The sequence below is a fragment of the Euwallacea similis genome, chromosome 20 (assembly GCF_039881205.1).
Source record: "Euwallacea similis isolate ESF13 chromosome 20, ESF131.1, whole genome shotgun sequence".
Lineage (NCBI taxonomy): Eukaryota > Metazoa > Arthropoda > Insecta > Coleoptera > Curculionidae > Euwallacea > Euwallacea similis.
Window position 1 is genome coordinate 1,835,649 of NC_089628.1, and position 19,614 is coordinate 1,855,262.

The following is a 19,614-nucleotide window of genomic DNA, read 5'->3' on the forward strand; positions in this document are numbered from 1 at the left end:
TCCATCGATGTGGAAAATTCGTATTCAAGAACTTGCTTACATGTGTAGAGTAATGAGCAGGAGCACCATCTTGCTTAAGTCAAAAACATTATCTTGCTGTTTTAAGAGGAACACCCTCCTAAATTCGTTCGTTGACTTGGGTCGTTACGCATATAACCTCCTAAAATCTATACGCTATTTTCGGGGATGAAAATTTGCCTTATATTATTGTGGCGCGCCACTGACCGTCCGCATTCCGGGATTACAATCCCCTGCGCTATTTAGAAACTTTCGTCTCCTACAGTTTTCTGTAGAATTCAATTTTCGAGACCTAACACTCAGTGGCGGAACGAGGAAAATGTTTAAGCTAATAGAAAAGGAGCATAACTACCGAAAAAGTCTCATCCTGTAGTTTTTCTATAAACACAGGGCTCTTTTTAAACCGTCAGAAAACGTGATTGACCGTCACACTTTAGGCGCAAAATATCCTTTTCAGTGACGTATCATAATCACAATCGATTACTCTGATTTGGCATCGGAGAATGTCGATTCATTTGATTAATTAAGTTAACAGTTAATTAACAGAACTGATCACCTGTAACGTCCTGGTTAATAGATATTTCATCCAGTATCGAACCTTTAGTTTCCATTTAGCTGAAGATAAAAGTGTCTTGAAGTGCCATAGCAAATATTCGTGAAGAGATTTTCCTGGAAACATTAAGAATTTCTGACGAATATTTAATTTTAATCCACTTCTGGACAGCTGCTGATGAAGGCACGCCGAGGATGTTAATGAAGATTTATGGAGTTTTAAAAGAAACACGGAGGCGTTTAATCACTGGAGATTCTTCCTGTGTACCAGATCGATGAATTGATGAAGATGATGAAGATGACGCACGCGATCGAATCTAAGACAAACGAATAAGTGATGGCAGCGGCAAAGATATGTGAGCGGATATGAAGACAAAGAGCTGAGCTCGAAGCGGCTCTGTGGCCTCAATGGCCGGGACCGCTCCCATAACGTATAGTTCATGAGATTTAAAAGCTGATGTAGTTGTCTGTTCCAATTTGACCGTCCGACAGTTTTGGATTCTTTTGTCAAAATCCATCCCCCACAACAAATTGCGGGCAACTTACGGTACTTTTCGCCTGCCTCTCGAAGTTTTCTGAACCCTCGGGGGGGAGCGGGAAGGAATTAGGAAATTCACCTAAAATTCGTTCCAGTTCCCTATTTATCCAATTTCGTTATACTTCGAAAACACAACATCTAAATATTACAGTCCTCTATCGAAAGCCTGCCTGCCGCAGAACCGCACTAATCTAACCGAAAATTCCAAATTCAACTTCCAGAAGTTTGGCGGGCACCATTATGAGGCTGCTTATCCATTGAACAACTAATTCGCTGTCGAATATTTTGTGCCCGCCTCATTGAAAGCAAATTTCCCCCAAGTCATTTCGGTATTGTGCCTTATGGCTGCATTGTTGCGTGTTTATTTGCTGCATCGATTAATCTTGTTCTTCTTTTAGGTGAGAACGGCCTTTGAATGCCGAATTTATGTGCAACCTGACGTTATCGAGCTGCAGGGGATAAATAATACCTATCTGGCTAATGATCCGGCAATCGGACAAATAAACATCGTTTATCTCCTCCGGGCGCGTCAGTTGTGGCTGGTGGGATGAGATATGGAATTGCAACGATGCTGCAGCACCAATCAAACTCGATTTATCCGTCAGACTAAAGGTTCAATCATCCCGCGTTCTGAATGTTTGTTTTTGGCAAATTGCTCATGGATGTCGCTAGATCGATCTAATATACCCCAAACTTACCCCTTGGCTCGATAAAAGTTTTATTCCGGCAACATCAGGGGAAAAACCAACCGTTCCCCGGGAAACACACCTGAGCGTTTCACATCTCTTCGTTCCATAATATGTATAACAAAATTCCAGCTATAAGGTATGTCTGAATAAGCCATTACGCCATCGTTGTGTAATATTATTCGATGAAAATAAACTTGGGGATAACTCCCTCGGGGATTTCCAACCTGGTCGGGATATTTTTGCCTGCAAAGCGGAAGGATTATTCGGGAGGAAACCAGCTTTTACGAGGTTTCATATGTTTATGTTCTTGTGTGTGTTTCGTGTTATTAGAGTCTCGTTGAAATGAAGTTTTCAGAGATGAAATGGTCCTACTTTGTTTGGTGCGAGTTAGGACTCTGTCGCATAGCACTCAAAATGTAACGGCAAGTTCCACAGGAAGAGCTGTTCAAAGGGCTGCGCGACGTCTGTCGGGTGTTGTCCCAAGTTAGGGAATTCGGTAAAGAAACCTGCACCTGCACGTCCCATTAAGCCGGGTCCTCGTTGCACGGACCGGTAATCGGGGCAGTAATTGCGGCATCTGAAAGTATTTTTTTAAATAACGGAGTTCTTAAGCAAATTGCCACACTGCCATATTCCCGCAAACTAAATAAATTCCTACCACTGTTCCCAAGTCCACTTCCCCCATTACAGGGGGGCGAAATTTCTTTCTTCAAGTCCCATCGTTTTCCAGTCAGTACACCACTGTCTGGTCCGCAATTATCTTGGTAATTGAATTCATCTATTGAATTTGATATTTCAATAATTCAATCCTGGTTTTTCATTGTTACGCCGAGTCGATCACTGGCAAATTGATGCGGTAATTTGCACTAGTGCAATTATCGCGATAATTTCTCCGGTCGTCCTAGCAATGTTGTGTCAAGCTGAAATGTTCCAATCTTGCGACCGTATTCTTCGAGGATGGGATTCATGAAATTCTCCTTTTAAACGCAATTCGAGCAACTAAAATGAACCTTTAAGTTTCGGCAACTTTACCCTCATGCAAGTTGAACTAAGAAAGGCACTCGTGCACAACGTGCATTCGTTTACATACGTATAAACTTTCCAAAAATTATCGATAAATTTCGTTGCTCTTATATCACCCCCGAGAGTTTCTGTGTGCGTACAGGAAGAACGTTCTCTTCAGGAGTTTTTGAAAACTATTGGATCTTTGAAAATTCCATTTCCTGCCTTCGATGGCACAGCGCGCCACTGTGTAGCTCCAAATCAAGTTGATAATTTACATAGGTGCACTCGAAGTATTAGACTAATTCTCATCTGTAGCCTGTATCCAGAATGTGTCTGATCCGTGATATTACATGGCACAATCAATGCACATGGGAAATTCGTCGAGTGGTCCGTAATCGTCCACCGATGAGGAGGAACGAAAGTGATATTCACCCCAAGAAAACGATATGGTCGGAAAATCATTATCGATGTCTTAAGGGACTACAATACACACGAAGATTTGACAGTGACTGTTGTTTTTGCTTTTTCCCCCTAAGAGAGGTACCTTCGGGCTTAATGAAGCCATGGAAAACCCTTCTCAAGCCGTAATTATTAAGGGCAAATGATACTTGAAAATCCATTATTTAGAATTTTCTTGTTGTTTTCGGAAGCATTACATGCTTCACCGGGCAAAAAATAACGGGGGATATTGATTTCGAAAAGAGCGGCGTTGTGAAGCGAACGCTGTAGGTTAACGAAATAGGGGCACGTTCGAACTGCGCCTCACGTTTTAATGAAAGTACCTTCTTGTGAAGTCTATTGAAGAGATGTATTAGTTGAGGGAGAAACATAAGTGTTCGTGTTAAAATGAAGTTCAGTTTGTAGCTTTATTGTAAAAGATGGCTTCGGATCAAAATTTTGAGCACCTAGCGTGTAAAGGAGAAAAAGTGGCGGTGAGACCGTAAAATCGGCTCGGTTTAACGAAAACCAAATCGCAAGCATTCGAATATCTTCTAAACCAATCGCTTTTCTTCTCCTGATTCATCTCGTTTAATCTTTTTTATATTTCTAGTGTTTACAAGATCCCTGCAGAGCGCACCCTTGTCGAGGACACCCCGTAGGGTGACCGTACGGTTTGTGCCATATTCAACATCGACATACTGGGGTTTTCCTTGCAAAGCTTTCCGTGTTTCCTAACTAGAATTTGGTTGTTCGAAAGTCTTCGTTTTTTTTTCCCGTAACTCGAGCGACAAAAGACGACCCACTGAGGCCACGGTGAGGCCTCGGATGGCCACGAAGTTCCTTCTCGAGCAGCTGAAAATTGATTGATCTGCTGGAACACGAACGTACTAAAAGCGACTGACGAATACGTCTCGCCTCGCGAGTTGCTGATGAGTCCAAATAGCAAAAGCTGCTCCCCTCGAGCGGTCGACATAGGTAAATGGGTCTCTCTCGCTCTTTCGTCCATGTGGGCTGCGGGCCAGCTTTCCCTGTCCGCCTCATGCAAACCGCGTGCCTAGTCACCAGGAAATTATCCTCCTTAAATTGTATTTTTTTTGTCTGGCTGCATTCCTCCCTTCACGCCCATCGCTTCTGCAAATCATCCTCGCTAAAAAAAACCGCATCCAACTAGCCATGAAATCTCATTCTTTCCAGTTTTATGGACCAATTAGGCCTTTCCCTCGTCGAAAAGAACTTCCTTTATTAAAATCATAAATCAGAACCACCTATCAGAAACAATAACTTACCGCATTTTCCTCAATTTCTCTTGTTTATATGGAGTGTACGTCGAGGTAGTCAAAACGGCTCGCTTCCTGTTCCTGATAGGTTAATAATTAAACCCATACACTGTTGTGCACAGTAATAGAAAAACTTTCGTGCTCTCCAATACCCCGGTTTCCACTCACTTTTACCTTGTGGCAAATATTGCAGTGTCATATTGGATTTGTTCCCGGCCCTTTGACCTGCATCGAAACAGTTTAATATCCTGAAATTTATAGTACAGTCCCAGGCGCTTCAGAACTTTCAAATAAGTCTCAAGTGCGCTTATGAAGGGAACTTTGTCACACCCTCGTTAATATTTCCAGAGAATGTGTGTTACTTAAAAAGCTTTTAACCCGGAATTAGTGCCTGAATTGTCCAGGTACGCCCTCTCTACAAGGAAAATGCATTTTCGTAGGTAAATTTGTTACCGCGAAGTTACGGTCGAAAACAAACTTTATGCAGTTTTCACTTTACAGGGCGAAATTACCCTTCCGCCTGGTGACAATTATTGAAATATGAAATGCGTTGTGGGAGCAAATATACATGTAGATGCAGCTCCGATGCTTTAATACCCCCGGGAGCTTAATAACCTCCTGACTAACTGTTACAGTTTCCGCGCCAAATTCGGCTTTAATTATCCAGTATCACGAGGCATAAATATGTAAATCGTCTAAGCCATCAGAAGTCAGAAAGGGAGGCTCGAGATTTGACTTACAATGCGCATCCATTCGAGCACTTACAATGGCTCATAAATCATCTTGGAATCATCAAAATTGTTGTTAATTTCGTTCGGCAGATTTGCTTTTCGCTATAGAGCATGGAACGGGTGGCTGGCACACAATGGTCAAATTTACATTAGTTAATTAACAATGCGCAATCCACACCCAGATAATTCCGCACTTTTTCGATCTCCCCGATTAATTCCCGTACTCCCCACTTCCTTAAGCTCCCTCGTCGATCCTTCCAGTACCATCAACTCTATCACCACGTTCGTCTATCAGATTCCCCAATCGTCCATCACTCGTGTATTATTAGCAGCGAAATTCGAGTATTCCTCAAAATCATTGCAATGCCAACTTCTCGGTGTTTCTCGACGAATTCTGATGAGCTTAGGAAGTTTCGATGAGAAAATTCGAACACTAATGTCCCCCTACGTTCTATAGTTTCCTAGGATTTTCCGAGATCCCCACACGCTCCTGATAGGTACGGATCTCCAAAAACCTCTAAAAGAGTTTTAGCGCCGAAGAAAAATTCTCGCTATTTCTCAGGGAGTTTTAGTCCAACCCCCTCAAGGGACAACATCAGACCTGGGGGATTTTATGTTTTGCCCTTAAGGGGACGTATTTCTCGGGCAATTTTTAAGAGTTTTGGATTGAATCCCTGAAATGAAGCGCGATGTGAGGGATTTCCTCCAGATAGTCCATGCGCATTCTTGGGGTCGTCACGCATTGCAAAAATTTTTTCTTGAGTCGCGGAAGATTTCTCGGTATTTCTTAAACAATTCCCAAGTTCATGATCTTCGTTAACTGGAAATAAGCCCGAATTGCCGTTAAATGAACTTATCCAAAAATTTCTGGATGCAGTTCAAAGGAATGAGAGAAGTTTGCAGAACGCCAAAAGTTATCAGTGACAATTCTAGTGGAAACCTATTCAAGAAGATTGGCCAAGAAACACTGAAATTAAAAACAATTTATACGAGTCAGTTTTCAAGAGCAAACTCGTGGGAGAACAGTAACCTAATAGTCTCTAAAAATATTCTCCGTTTCAAAAGCGGTGAGTTGTCACAAGGAGGATGCCTATCAAAACCCAGCCTTACTCTTTCAATTACTCAACTTACCCTCCATTGAGTTGGATTACTCTTTAATCTCTTTAGCAATAAAGGGAGGGATGCAAAAACTCCTGCAACCCTCTCCAGAGCATTTAATCGGAATCGAACATGATGTGTTACGTATCATTAAATTTTGCTTTTTGCGTAATTGCACCGATACATCTGGCGCATTACACTAGAAGAAATAAATGTAAGCGATTACAGGGCGGTAACAATGGGAATTTCTTGTTTCCGAAAGCTTTTATACTGCTTTTTGAGTTGTTGCAAAACCCAAATTAGCGGAGCCGAGTAGGTCTTAAATGGGTGCAGCTAATCGTTCAGAGTGATTTTTCCACTAACAGTCAATTTCGTTTAAAGGGACCTGGTTTAGCAGTTTTAAATGGAAATAGGGCACCGTTATTTGGTTTCTAAAGAACGATATAAAGCATGAAGATTGGAGTTCGGCATCAAACTCTGTTTGTTTGCACTAACCATAAGGCACTGCGACTGAAATGTACATTGAACTGAATAGATGTAACAGTTTTCAATTCGTTTGCTACATACCGGCGAAAACTCCCCTATTGTTTGATTTACGCTATTCCCGTTCTCTCCCCGTGCCTCCAAACTTTCGGCTGGACACCATATGCCATTTTCCCCACGAAAATAGCCAAAACTACCCTCACGGCTACATCGGGAAAATTTATTTGTTAATTTCGTTTTATTTTTGTTTGATCGCTGCTTGATTAGTTTGTTGTTGGGCGATATTTTAATTCGCTTTGTGATTGGAGGAAAGTGCAGCTGGTTGCAACATGTTTCCATCCCAGCCACAACGAAAGCGTTTTCAATTTATACATCTGGTTCGGAGACTATAAAATAAAGTCGCATTAGCCAAAGGTAATACCGCAAAAACCACATTAGCTGCAACCGATTCGCCATTAGGGCAGTTTTATTGGGATTTATTTCTTTTCGTGGGAGCAACGGACCACCTCCAGACACCTCTACTGATTTAAATCTATTACGTTTGCCCGAGATTAATGCCCCAGTCTGGAAATCGTTCGTGTTTCCTCTAAATCTATACGAATTTTCGGCGGGGCTCTGCTCGATAGACGTGTTTGTTTTCACGGGAAAACTTTGTTGAATAAATTGTATCTGTTCTTCAAGTTGGGTTTTTCCGACACGAATAATTATTTAGACTTTGTTCCTGTGGCCAATTTCAGTTTTTCCCGTGGAGACTAACAAAGCTCCTCTGGAGCGTTCATCACACGAGATAATACAACCTCCAAAAAGGCCTGTCATGCCTCACAAATCATTCACAGTTGTTCCGGAGCTATTTTACCGAAAGAAGGTAGTCGTTCCAGAGCTATTTTTCTGAAAGAAAGTAGCTTTTCCAGTTGATATGTACATCGGTCCTAAAGGTGGCAGCAAACTTACGTGTCTGGCCATCGAGCTAGCTTCCAGAAAATCAAAGAATCCAACCAACACCAAGGCCCCATTTCAACGTTCCTATGGAAATTAGCTTGACTGATTAATTATTGGGCCTTAAGGACCGATTCTTCAATGTCCTGCTAAACTGCATGTGGAGTAACTTACAGTCAAGGGTAACCATCAATCAAAGTGTCGCTTTTCATTGCAGCGGTGTTCCAGAGAGCCGTCCTTATTTCTACCGTTGGATAAGCTTTAACTTCGGACTGAAAAAACTTTATCTGCCAGTTAGTCGTCAGCTACATTTAAATTAAACGTTGCGTAGTGCGATATATCGGGTGAATTTTTAAAAGTCAGAACTTTTTTATTCTTCGCCTTCCCCCTCCGTTCTAAGGTCGACGTGTCTCGCCATTTTCATTTTTAGTTTGCCCTTCTAGGGATCTGGGGGTGGCAGGGTTTTAAAAATACACCCGGTACGTGGTTTATTCCCGTCGCCTTCTGCAGATCAAAAGTTCCCCGATGACATTTCCCGGTACGTAATTTATCCATTATCAGCCTTGGAACGTAATATAGCCACGTCATCAACGGCATATCTCCGCCACCCACCACTTTCGGCACAGCGACGGAAATTAAAAAAAGAGACTAACTGAAACTAATAACAATAATAAAATTTCTCCGTGCCGAGAATGCCGAACATCCAGGATGAATCCTTTTTAACAAAAGCATTTCTTTGGTCCTCAAGAGTAAACTTTATGAAATTTTTAATCTGAAACGCCGCCGGGCCAGGGCCGAGTTTCCTTTATGCCATAAACTCGAAATTAAAAATTTTACTGGCAAGTTCCTCGACTTACAAAATAGTTCTCCGGCGCTCGTTAAAGCGTTTTAATAGGGCGAAGGGAGTCACAATATGTAGCCAAATTGGCGCGGAAGTTTTCCTTGAGGTTTTACGGGAAAAGTTTTGAGTTATTGTTCATATCAGGCTTTGCCTTCCAGGGTACGTCAGGAGAAGAACGGCGGTGCCTGGTGTCCCAAAGCGCAAATCAGCAGCGACATTAAGGAGTACCTGGAGGTGGATCTGCAAAAGAACCATTTGATGACGTGGACCGAGACCCAGGGCAGGTTCGGCAATGGGCAGGGACAGGAGTACGCGGAGGCCTTCCTCGTGGAGTACTGGAGGAGCGCTTTGGGGGCCTGGGTGACCTACAAGGACTCGCGGGGCGAAAAGGTAAAATGGCACATTTGAAAACACATCGGGCACTCGCGGAAGGAAGTTCGGTGACTAACCTCGTTACGCGGCATCGCGTTCATAATTTTATTAGTTGCGTTTTGCAAGTCGAGCTCCAGGAAAAGTTGATTAAAAGTTTAAAACTAATTTGTCACCCCCGCCATTGATACGTCCTAATAACGGTCCATAAATCAAGTTACGCTGACTTAGTTCGAGAATTTTTAATTAAATGTCACACTCACTTTGCAGGTTTTTAAATGAGCCCTGGCTAAGGTAGCTGACTCCTGTGGCTCTTGTTTCGACGCTTTGGCACGTACATTGATCACATTTTCCTGTAAAATTTGAATTCTTTATGAGTTTCCTCATAATAGAGGGTAGCCCGCGCTCGACGCAGGATTCGATAGCATTCTAAATTATGCATGCTTAGTAGGATGGCTGTGCTCCATATTAAGCTTAGCAGGGCCACATATTAAAAGCGGCAACCTTAATGCCGGATTTCTTCCGAACGGTTTGAGATAGATTTAAGTCGCATTTGCATGCGATCCTGGCTTTGAAGGACCTACCTAATGCCCTGGAACAGTTTTCCTTTGTTGAGAGCGCTCCACCCTGTATAAGGCAGTTCATTCGGTAATACCAGTTGTTGCAGTCTCAGCCCGAAACGGAAACCCATTAGCATAACGATCAAAAACACTGTGGCTTTCTTCCCTCGTGATACTGTTTATTTTTTGAATTATACACCCCGCACACATATCTATTTATACAAATTTAATCTGATTTTACAATTGAATAGCCCCGTTGGTTAGCTGAAATGTGAATAAAATTAATTCAATTCGGGTTAGATCCAGCCCGAACAAAACAGCGCCAAAAGCTGCAGAAAAGTAAATATAACCGAGTGATGGAGGCTGCGAATTTTGGAAATCAATTTAATTTGTATAAATAAAGCCCTGCCCTGCGGCTGCGGCTGGATTAATCATTTTGGACAATGGGTATCGATCCCGCTGTTTATGTAAATGTTGTTTAATGTTAAATTATTTTTTCGCATTAGGGCGACTTAAGCCTAATTCGAAATAAAGCCCCAAAAGTGGCGCTTTTTGCTCCGCCAATTTCTGCCGGTGCCACAAGGGCGGGGGGTGTTTAGCACGGAAAATGGAATTCTGAGAGAGTTTTTGGCAACAAGTTCATTTGTAAACATCAGCAGCGAATTAAACGGAGCTCCAGGAATGAATGCCGGGCCTGGTGGTCGAAGTGCGAACATAAGAAAGCGAGTAATCCCATTGAAATTCATGTAAAATGCCATTTTTGTTAGTCGGTTTATTTACATTTCGCGCCCTCTTCGGTGGCTACATTCCCCGGTTCAACGGAGGTGTAACGAAACGGGGGTGCGAGGTTTAATTTTTTGGCTAAGACTTGAAAAATTCCTTCAGGAAAAAGCGCAACGTGCCATTAAATATTTCTTGAGCGACCCGCCAGATTGAGTTGTTTTCATGGTAATTTATTTCCCACAAAGACATGTCGCAGGTGCCCTTAAGCCATCCACATATGCAAAAATGCACCCCAAACACAATCTCCATGCTCTATATCGAGCCGCAATGCGGTTTTTTATATTACGAGCACATCTGGGCTCAAATAAGACGATTTTAAATTTATTAGGTCTCTTTGTTGTGGGGCCAGGGAATAAAATGTTCCAGTGAGTGTGATGTTTTGTACGCCTGCTCCAGTTCGGGCATGTTTAGGAAATGTTCTGGAAGTAAATACATCGGTACGTTATACCCCACCGGTGCTGTTCCTTTCCTGGAAAACGAATTGCACGTAAAACTCATTAGTATAATGTTACATTGCCTTGCTAGATACAGATACATGTTCGTGTAGCCCGCATATGCGGTTGCTTCTGTTCGAATTTAGGCATTGTGCCCTGGGGGGGAAACTGGAAACTGAATACCAAACTCTAATGACTTTGATAAAACCTAAATTGCCGGCTTGGAATTATGTTTTTCCGCGGTCAGATGAATAGATAATGGGACACCTTAATAAGAACAAATGGCTGCGCCCAAAATAGTGCAGAACGTATCCAGAGATACGAGACAAGAGACACGATAAGACTGACAAATGATCGGTGCGTATGATTAAATGTTTCGGGTCTATCCAGACATTTCCGGGAGTGGAAGTTTGCCTAGGACGTGGAGGAATGTGTCAGATGAATATATGAGGGGTTTAGGTGGTGACGGCCTAAGACGCCTCGTAGGCCTGTTTGCTAAGGCCGTGAAGATCCTCTTTTCAGAAAGTTAATTTGTAAACAGGGCTTAAATGCTCAGAGGAACATAAGAGGAGATTTTATGAGTGTTGAGCTGACGGCATGTGCGTTAAAGAGACCAAAAATTGCTTCGCCCTAGCTGATTCCATTATTGTAACTGAGCCCTAAGGATCAAATTATTGAACTTCTACCAAGTTCAGGAGGCACATAAAGTTCGAGTTAACTCGCGATAGATGATCCTATTAGGGGCTTCCTTCATTTCCAAGAAAACCATCCCTGAATGGGGATCTAAATTCCCTGATAGGTACGACGAAGCTCGGAAATGTTAGGCGAACATTCGCGAGGAATGGTTTTCTGCGCCTCAGAAACTGTTGATGAATATGCAAGATCGGTTAAAATAGGAAAATTAACATTTTTTTCTAAAATTAAAAAAAAAAACGTTATTGTCACAGACTATTTATAAGTCAGTGACCTCTGCCGTGTATTTCGTTGCTATATCCTCGTGACCCAACATAGGATCCACGAGGGAACGTGAAATAACAACTAAAACACGAACGAAATGCAGTGAATATCGTTGAGAAGTAAAAAAATCGCAACGAATCTCGCTAAATTGCAAACAAACTCAATTTTTGAGCCGATTTTAGAGTTAAAAAAAATTGAAGCGTCGCTCCATATTTCAGTTTTTGTTTGGGCCAATAATTTAGCCAGAAGTCCACTGATGTTTTAAGCGGCTAAATTATGGCAAAACCCGAATAAGTAATATGCCGAATTCAAAAAAGGTTTTTAGGAGATCTGCCCCTCTAAGATCAAGCTTCCAGCAGCAAAAGCTCCCGTGGCTCATAAGGAAAACTGATGCATTCGAATTGCGCTTTTCGGAATCGTTGAAGTTTTAAAGATATAAAACTTTTTAGATGAATCCTTTTAACTATTGATTTCACACAAGGAAATCCTATGGCATGCGAGAGCATGAAAAGAGATATTTTGGGGCATATCGGCTTAAATGAGCCAGTTCACTTTCGTGCGTTTCTAGCAGAAGAATAAATTTAAGTCATTTAGAACGCTTCGCCAGAGAAAAAACTATAATAAAATGCAGGGTGTTTCAGGAAAATATGGACACCGATTTTACCCAATTTACTACTCAATTTGCACCAAATTGTTAACGCTAAATTTCGTTAGAGGTATTTGATTCTGCGAGCTTAAATGGATCATCAGATATGAAGCTTGAGTGTTATAAGCCCGGTGGGTTGCAATGGGTTCGGATCGCCTCCAATTTTGTCAGTTAAATTGGAAAACCTCTGAGTTTTCTGGTAGGTGATACGTTCCTCGCTTTTCCGTAAATACTTCCACCTACTCAAAATCAATGAAAGTATTTCGCTAAACTTGAACGATGATATATGAGACATGCGAAATGCCTCGTTTCGTGCTAGAGAACGTCAAAATTGATTAAAAAATGCTTTTTCTCGTATAGTTCTGAAACGCATTTGTGGCATTTTGATCAGTCAGCAGGTACTTACAGAGTGTTCATTTTGCCCTACAGGGGTGTCATTACAAGTAGCGAAACGCGGGTTTCGCAATACTTTACTCAGTGGCGCACGGGATTCGCTATTTCAGTTTGATATGTACACAAGGTGATTGTTAAAAGTCGGGAACTGGGTCTTGAGAAAAGTAAAAGTGCCGTTCGGATGTTGTTATTCACAGTTTTTCTACGTCGTACAGTATGGCCCCGAAAGAATAATAATTCGTAAAAAGGTTTTTTGAATTGTGTCCCAAAAATCATAAGCTCGATTAATTGCGGCGAAATCGTACGTTTCAGGGAAAATTGACTACGGCACTGAATTTTACGTCAGAAAGTCTCTACGCCGTCTCTACTCTTGCGATATTGTGAGAATATATCGGGTGGACTCTAAAATGCAGAGTTATGACAAACGTCCCGTATCTACGAAACTAAAAGGTGAACGACTCCAGCCAGCATCAATTTTCATGTCTATAACATCGGTAATAGCTGACAAACCCTATATTTATATCGAAAAAAGGACACCCTATATTGAGTCCATGTGAAAATCATGTGGTCCTGCTAGGAGAGTTCCCCGTGTATGGGGTGTGCCATTTTTTCCCTGTTTTTACCTAAGGAATTTATTTTGCTCTTTGATGCGGAAAAAATTCGGAACAGTCGGCATTTCCAGAATATCTGGAGCAGCATTCGGAATTATGCGACGAACAGACATTCGTTCGCCAATTTAGCTGAATTCGTATCTGTGTGGGAATGATTACTTGGAATGAAGCAGTTGACAAAAGAGAAGAGTGATCCCGCTAACGAAAATAGAGCGAAACTAGAAACAATCGCTTAAATTTTCAAGTCATGTAAAAGTATCCAGTAGAAGGTCCTCGAAAGAAAATAACGCAGGGAGTGTTTTCGCTTCTGTAGCTAAAAACACAATAAAGCTAAAATAAACTCCCATTTGCCTCGGAAAATGCACGTCATAGACAAACATACACCGGCGAATTGCGTATGCCTGTTCCATTCAATAATAACAAAACTTTGGACCACTCGTTAATTAAAAAGGTAAAAACCTTTTTAAATGTTTAACGGGGAATGAATTATTGCCACGGAAAAGTTGTACCGCAAAAATTTAATCTGTCGGTCGCTTGGCGAAATTTATGAACTTCAAATTAAAAGTTTTATATTAAAAAAATCTTTTTAGAAATCCATTTACCGGAAGCTCAAGGGAATATTAAAATTTCTCTGTGACTCAAAAGCGGCGAGTAATGGGATGACACACTGACGCGCAGGTCTGCGAAAAATCTATAGAGCTAAAAACTATGTATTTTGATTAGATACTCCAAGCAAAAAGTAGCCACACGGCTCGCGATGTAGCCGAAGGAAAAACTTACAAAAAAATTATACTTTCAGGTGTTAACGGGGAACACCAACACCTACCTAGTGGTCCGCCAGCGCCTCGAGCTACCTTTCGTCGCCTCGAGGGTCAGGTTCATCCCCTACAGCGAGCACCCCAGAACAGTCTGCATGAGGGTGGAACTGTACGGGTGCCCTTGGGAACGTAAGTGCATTAAGTTTTCAATCTTTTATCATACAGGAAAGTTCTAAACGGAAGATTGTAATGCCAGCTCATAAATATTTAGGGACGCAACACGTGTCCAAAAATTTCAACCCTTCATCTCCGCCCTTTTTTGTCGAAAGTTCGTAGGTGCACGTGGGGCTGCACACGACGGGTCCTGATTTAGGGGCGTCAAGTCCATCCCTGGAACGTGTATCGCCGGTCTAATTTATCGCGTTTGTTTTTTGGTGAAGTCTTAATCACCCTAAGAGGAAGTTATGATGTATATGTGTTTACCAAGGGGCACAGTTTATTAGTAGTGATATTTTACGAGAGGGCCCCTTTCGGAGGTTTAGGGAAAATATTATGTTTCCAAACTGTATGTGTGCGAGAGATTGAAAGTTGAAAAAAGGGAGGAAAAATATATGTACACTGTAAAATGGCGCGAAGAGGATTAAATCTCGACTTTATGCCATTGTAACATCAAAACTGCTTGAGGGGAAGAAGTCGTTAGTTTTTAATGTTATGAGTCCCTACCTCGCGAACTGGAAAAGTGGTCCAGGTTAAAAAAAAAATCAAAGCGTCCAGGATATAGGGAGAAGGGAACTTTCAAAAGGTCCAACCGTATGTCGGAAATCTGACGAGGTCAAGAAACGTCATTCTGAGTGATAAAAATAATCTTCCCTAAAAATACAGTGCGTCCAAGATGAGGAGGTCCAAAGTGTCCCCATGCTGGACCCCATATTTGAGTTCACTACAGCTGTTTTTTTTCATCTAGGTAAATATACAGTGTGTCCAAGATAAGGATGAAGACCTCGAACAGCATGAGAGCCCCCAAAATAGACCCTCAGTTTCATTAGAACCATCGGAACTGGAGATAAAAGAGACAATTCGAAAAGACGTGTGACCCTGTACAAGACAAATTTCGCTAAATCATAATTTTCTTGAAAGGATATACAGGCGAATTTTACCCATTAGGTGGAGAGCACCCTGCATATTTTATGTCATGATCGAAATCACCGCAAAATCACTTTAATCCCTCCCCACAGGGGGGAAAATTGCTACTTAACCTTCGAAGAACAAAAACAATTTTTTTCTTAAGGAATAAACAGTTTAACAAAAAGCCATTGCTGAGTTTCGTAGAGCGTATGTGACTGTGAGTGCCCTTTGGCTATCTTAGTGGGCACTTCTCGTAAAAATTAAAAAAAACTCCCGACAACTTCCTGAACTGTAATATGTCGTCATAAGTCCCGAAGAGGAGTTTTGTTTTCCCGTGAAATTCAGAGGTACAACTTGAAACGATAGCAGTTTCGACGCTCATCGCGATGAAAACGTGCCACATTCACCCTGTTTACCCAATTTTACGACATTTTTCCAAATTTTTCCGTCCTCAAAGAAACTTGAAGCCTACCCATTCCGTAAATGAACTCATATTCGCAACCTGCTGAAGTGACTGATTTTAAGACTTCATAAAAACTTTTTTTATTGCTTCGTTCTTAAAGAAAGTGAGTTCAACCCCTCTTGGCAGCCCTCCAAAATAAACTTTTCACGGTTTTTGAATTATAAATACGTTGTTCTTAAATTACGACTGTTTTTTCCCGTCGTTCGGCCTGTCTTGTTCTGAGCCTTTCAGCGAATCAAAGAAGGTTTTAATTAGGGCGATGACTTGTTTTTTTGTCGTTTCTTTGCGTTCTGTATCACAACGAGGGTAATCCGGTCGCTGGAGGAGTCTTTAAGTTCAAAATTCTATTTACCTAATCTTTAGCAAATCGGAAAATAGCGGAAAGTCCGGTCCTAACCCCCGTTTAGAACCCGCCGGCGGGGGTGTAATACGGCTTGTAGCGAACACTAGAGATAGTGTGAGGGAATTAATTAAAACAAGCGGAATTTGCATACGGAACGGTTAATATTAATTGCTTTATTAGTCGAAACAAGTCTGCGCTTTTGGAAGCGCTGCGTCCGTATATCAGCCCTCGCCATAAGGAAAGTGTTCCAACTTGTGGATTAATTGTTCCAGACTAACTAGGGAAATATGTGGAAGCTGAATTTTAAGTCGTGGTATTTTTCTTTCAATTTTCGTAGCTTCAGCCAAAATCGATGGAGGCGAGAAGTGAAAGTATGCAACCCTCGAGTAGACAATCCTCAATTTAAAATTACGGCCGCTTATTAGGGGCCTAACAAGCGTACGAGAAAGCCTTGGGCCATTAGGCGGGGCCCTGGAAACCACTTTTGTGCATATTGCTGGAAAATAGTCAATTGTGCGGGGGCCCGGAGCCCCTTTTCTTGCGGCTGCTTTATGGCCGGGCAGACTTACGTGTGCGGCGAGAGCCCCTCTGTCCTGTGTTAAATGCGATTCCTGCTAAACGCCGACGCGTACCATTCATCGCCACATCAAAAAGAGAACAAACCCACCGTAAAATGGATGTTTAACTTGTCATAACGGATGCGAAAACGTAATATTGCTCGGGGATCTCTTCCACAACGAGATAAAGGGCCCCCATTGTGTGTTTATATTTAATTAGCTCGTGTTTGCTCCCAGTACTAAAACTGGGCCCGGCCATTGTCAGTTTAAACTACAAAAGATGCCAACTTTCTGATAGATATACAGCGAACCGACTGCCTTTATACTTTTAACCGTATTTCGCCCCCAACTCGAAAAAAGATTATTCAACAGATTGCGACAGATCTTATCATCGTTTTTATGGATGAATTAGCGGGAAACTAATTTGTCTTCCAAGTATTCTAGATTTTTGGCGGAATTTAATATTCGTATAATTTATGGAAGTATGAATCGCACTCTGCACACCCGCAATCGAACTTGAGAACAGACAGGGTTAGATTAGAGCGCTGCTCAGAATTCACCTAATTTGGTTGCTCCAGCTTACTCTTAGGGGTCATCTATTGTGGGATTTGATTTGGAAAGTAAATAGGATAAAGCAGGCGAAAAATTGCGGATTTTTGCAGGTAATTCGAGCTGACATTTGAGACAAATACAGCGATATCCGATAAGGATCATGCAAAGAGGCTCAATGTTCAGTGTAATAGTCTGGAGACTCGAAGACTCTCCTCCTTTTCTTTTATTTTATCCGGAAATAACGCCTCACCCAAGTAGTAAGGACTGTTGGAGCGGTGAAATTGCACACTATTGCCAGTTAAAACTGGGTGGAAACAGCATTCACCCCTTACTGAGGGCTCGGACGAAAATCCTTATTAACCTTTCGGCGACAAATCCGTTACCTTCTCCGGAATTCAGGAAAAAATGAGAGGAAAATCGAAAAATGTCTACGTAGAAAAATATATAAATGTGGGACTAAAGCGTGTTGACCGTGATAGGAAACCACCAGTCCTTGGGTGTCCTGATGATGGCGTAAAATACGGAAACCGAAACGTTGAACGGTATGTAGAAAATGATTTGGAGGGAGTTGAACATTTACTAGGTGACAGTTCAGTGTTATAATGGAACAAGAAAATTTAAATGAATTATGATATTAATAAAGCAGATTAAATCACTTTAAGCCCAAATGGATCAAAACTGTATATTCACGTTTTAGTTCCCATGGCAGTAACAATAAGTTTACAACCATCGAGGTTGTTACATTTTTACGCCCCGTCGCTCACAAAGACGGGTCGTAAAGCTGCAAAGATAGTCGCCCTTGGCAACGGGCCGTAAAGCAAAGATAGCGCGTGTTAATTTTTTCACCGCCTTTAATCAAATGACTGGATATAATATTATTCTACTCGCATGTAAGAGACTAAAAAAACATTATTTGTGCGTAAAACTTCGTACATACCAAGGGCCGAAAGAAAGATTACGTCCTTGACCGACTAAGGGCCCTCTGCTTCTCGTGAGGCCTTAGTCCTCGGCCGCGGGCGCGTCTTCCTCTTTCAGCCCTCTACATCTAAAGAACTGTATTATTGAGCAAATTGGAAGAAGGTGAGCATTTATATATTCAGTTGATGTTTTTAGATTTAGTTGAGAATAGGTCTTTTTAATTTTTTTTTTCAGAAATACAGCTTAATGAGAAGATAAAATATACAGGATTTTTTAAGCATTCACTTCCAGATATTTTTTTTTGGTTGTTAATTTTTGAATTGTCATACTCGTCTTATATATTTTCGAATTTTTTATTGTCCAAAAAATCGAAATTCCGGTTTTCGTTTTACAAGATCGCCTTTAAATCCAGGAAGACTCAGAAAAAAAAATTAAAAAAGACAGTAAAGAAGGAATAATTATGGGGCAAAAATCAGAAATTGTGTGGCGAATTATGTTAATTAATCTCGCGATATGCAGAGCATGTGCAATTGCAAGAGAACATTTTCGCCCTCATCTCCTTGCACCCTGTACATTTCCAAAAATTACCTTGGCCAGGACCAAATCAAATCCCTTGGTCAAAGACATTTTTTTTTCTGTATTACAGTCCATTGCGTTGTACTTCCGAAAGCCAACTAACTTACCCAATCCAATTCAAATCGACAAACAATAAGTCCCAATCTGTCCCATTGCTAGTCGGATAACCAAATTCGGGGAATGGAAAAAGGATAAAGGTACATTAAAGGTCGGCCAATGTCTCGCCGTAGGCCAATTTGAGTTCGGGGTTAAGCAATTACGGCCCTTTTGCGGTCCGCCGGCTTTTTAAGGTCCTTTTTTGATCGATAGTTCAGGCCTATTTGATTAGAGAGGGCCTCCCTGATAGGCGGCCGTGAATCTGTTTTGTGGCCCACTATACATGAGAGTCCATTAAACTGGAAACAGATTTTTTGAGGGTGTTTAGGTTATATAAATTGATGCGAAATAAATGAATTTCTCTCTCTGTCTCTCTCTCTCTCTCTCTCTCTCTCTCTGTCGGTCCATCTTTGTTTCTCTCGCTGTCTCTCTCTCGTTCTGTCTTTGTTTCTCTCGCTGTCTCTCTCTCGTTCTGTCTTTGTTTCTCTCGCCGTCTCTCTCTCGGTCTGTCTTTGTTTCTCTCTCTGCCTCTCCCTCGCTCCATCTTTGTCTTCCTCTGTGCCTCTCTGTCTCCCTCTGCCTCTCAAAGTGGTGGTGATACTGAAAGTATAAAATTGCAGGAATTAATAAATTCATTTGAATCCGGTAGAATAATATTTCAATAGGAAGCGAGGCCTATTTGTTTATATGCTCACGCAGCATTTGTTAAATTCGAATCGGCAAATATTAATCAATTTCTAGCTTTTTTCGCATGGATTTTCGAGCGGAAAATTGTTGATACAAAGAAAGTGCTGGCTTATATATGGAAATCCTAAACTGGAAAAACTTGTAAGTCAATTAAACTGCCATTTTACCAAATTGGCT

The 19,614-nt window shown here is 41.5% G+C and overlaps 1 protein-coding gene across 3 annotated transcripts in view; it reads left to right on the plus strand.

Moving 5' to 3' along the window:
- Positions 1 to 19,614, plus strand: part of LOC136415365 (discoidin domain-containing receptor 2-like) — a 119,246-nt gene that overhangs the window by 61,916 nt on the left and 37,716 nt on the right. For all 3 annotated transcript variants that reach the window (XM_066399912.1, XM_066399914.1, XM_066399913.1), the window contains exons 4-5: positions 8,768 to 8,999; positions 14,162 to 14,309. In XM_066399912.1, coding sequence (XP_066256009.1) covers positions 8,768 to 8,999; positions 14,162 to 14,309 — 380 coding nt within the window. The remainder of the gene's footprint in view (positions 1 to 8,767; positions 9,000 to 14,161; positions 14,310 to 19,614) is intronic.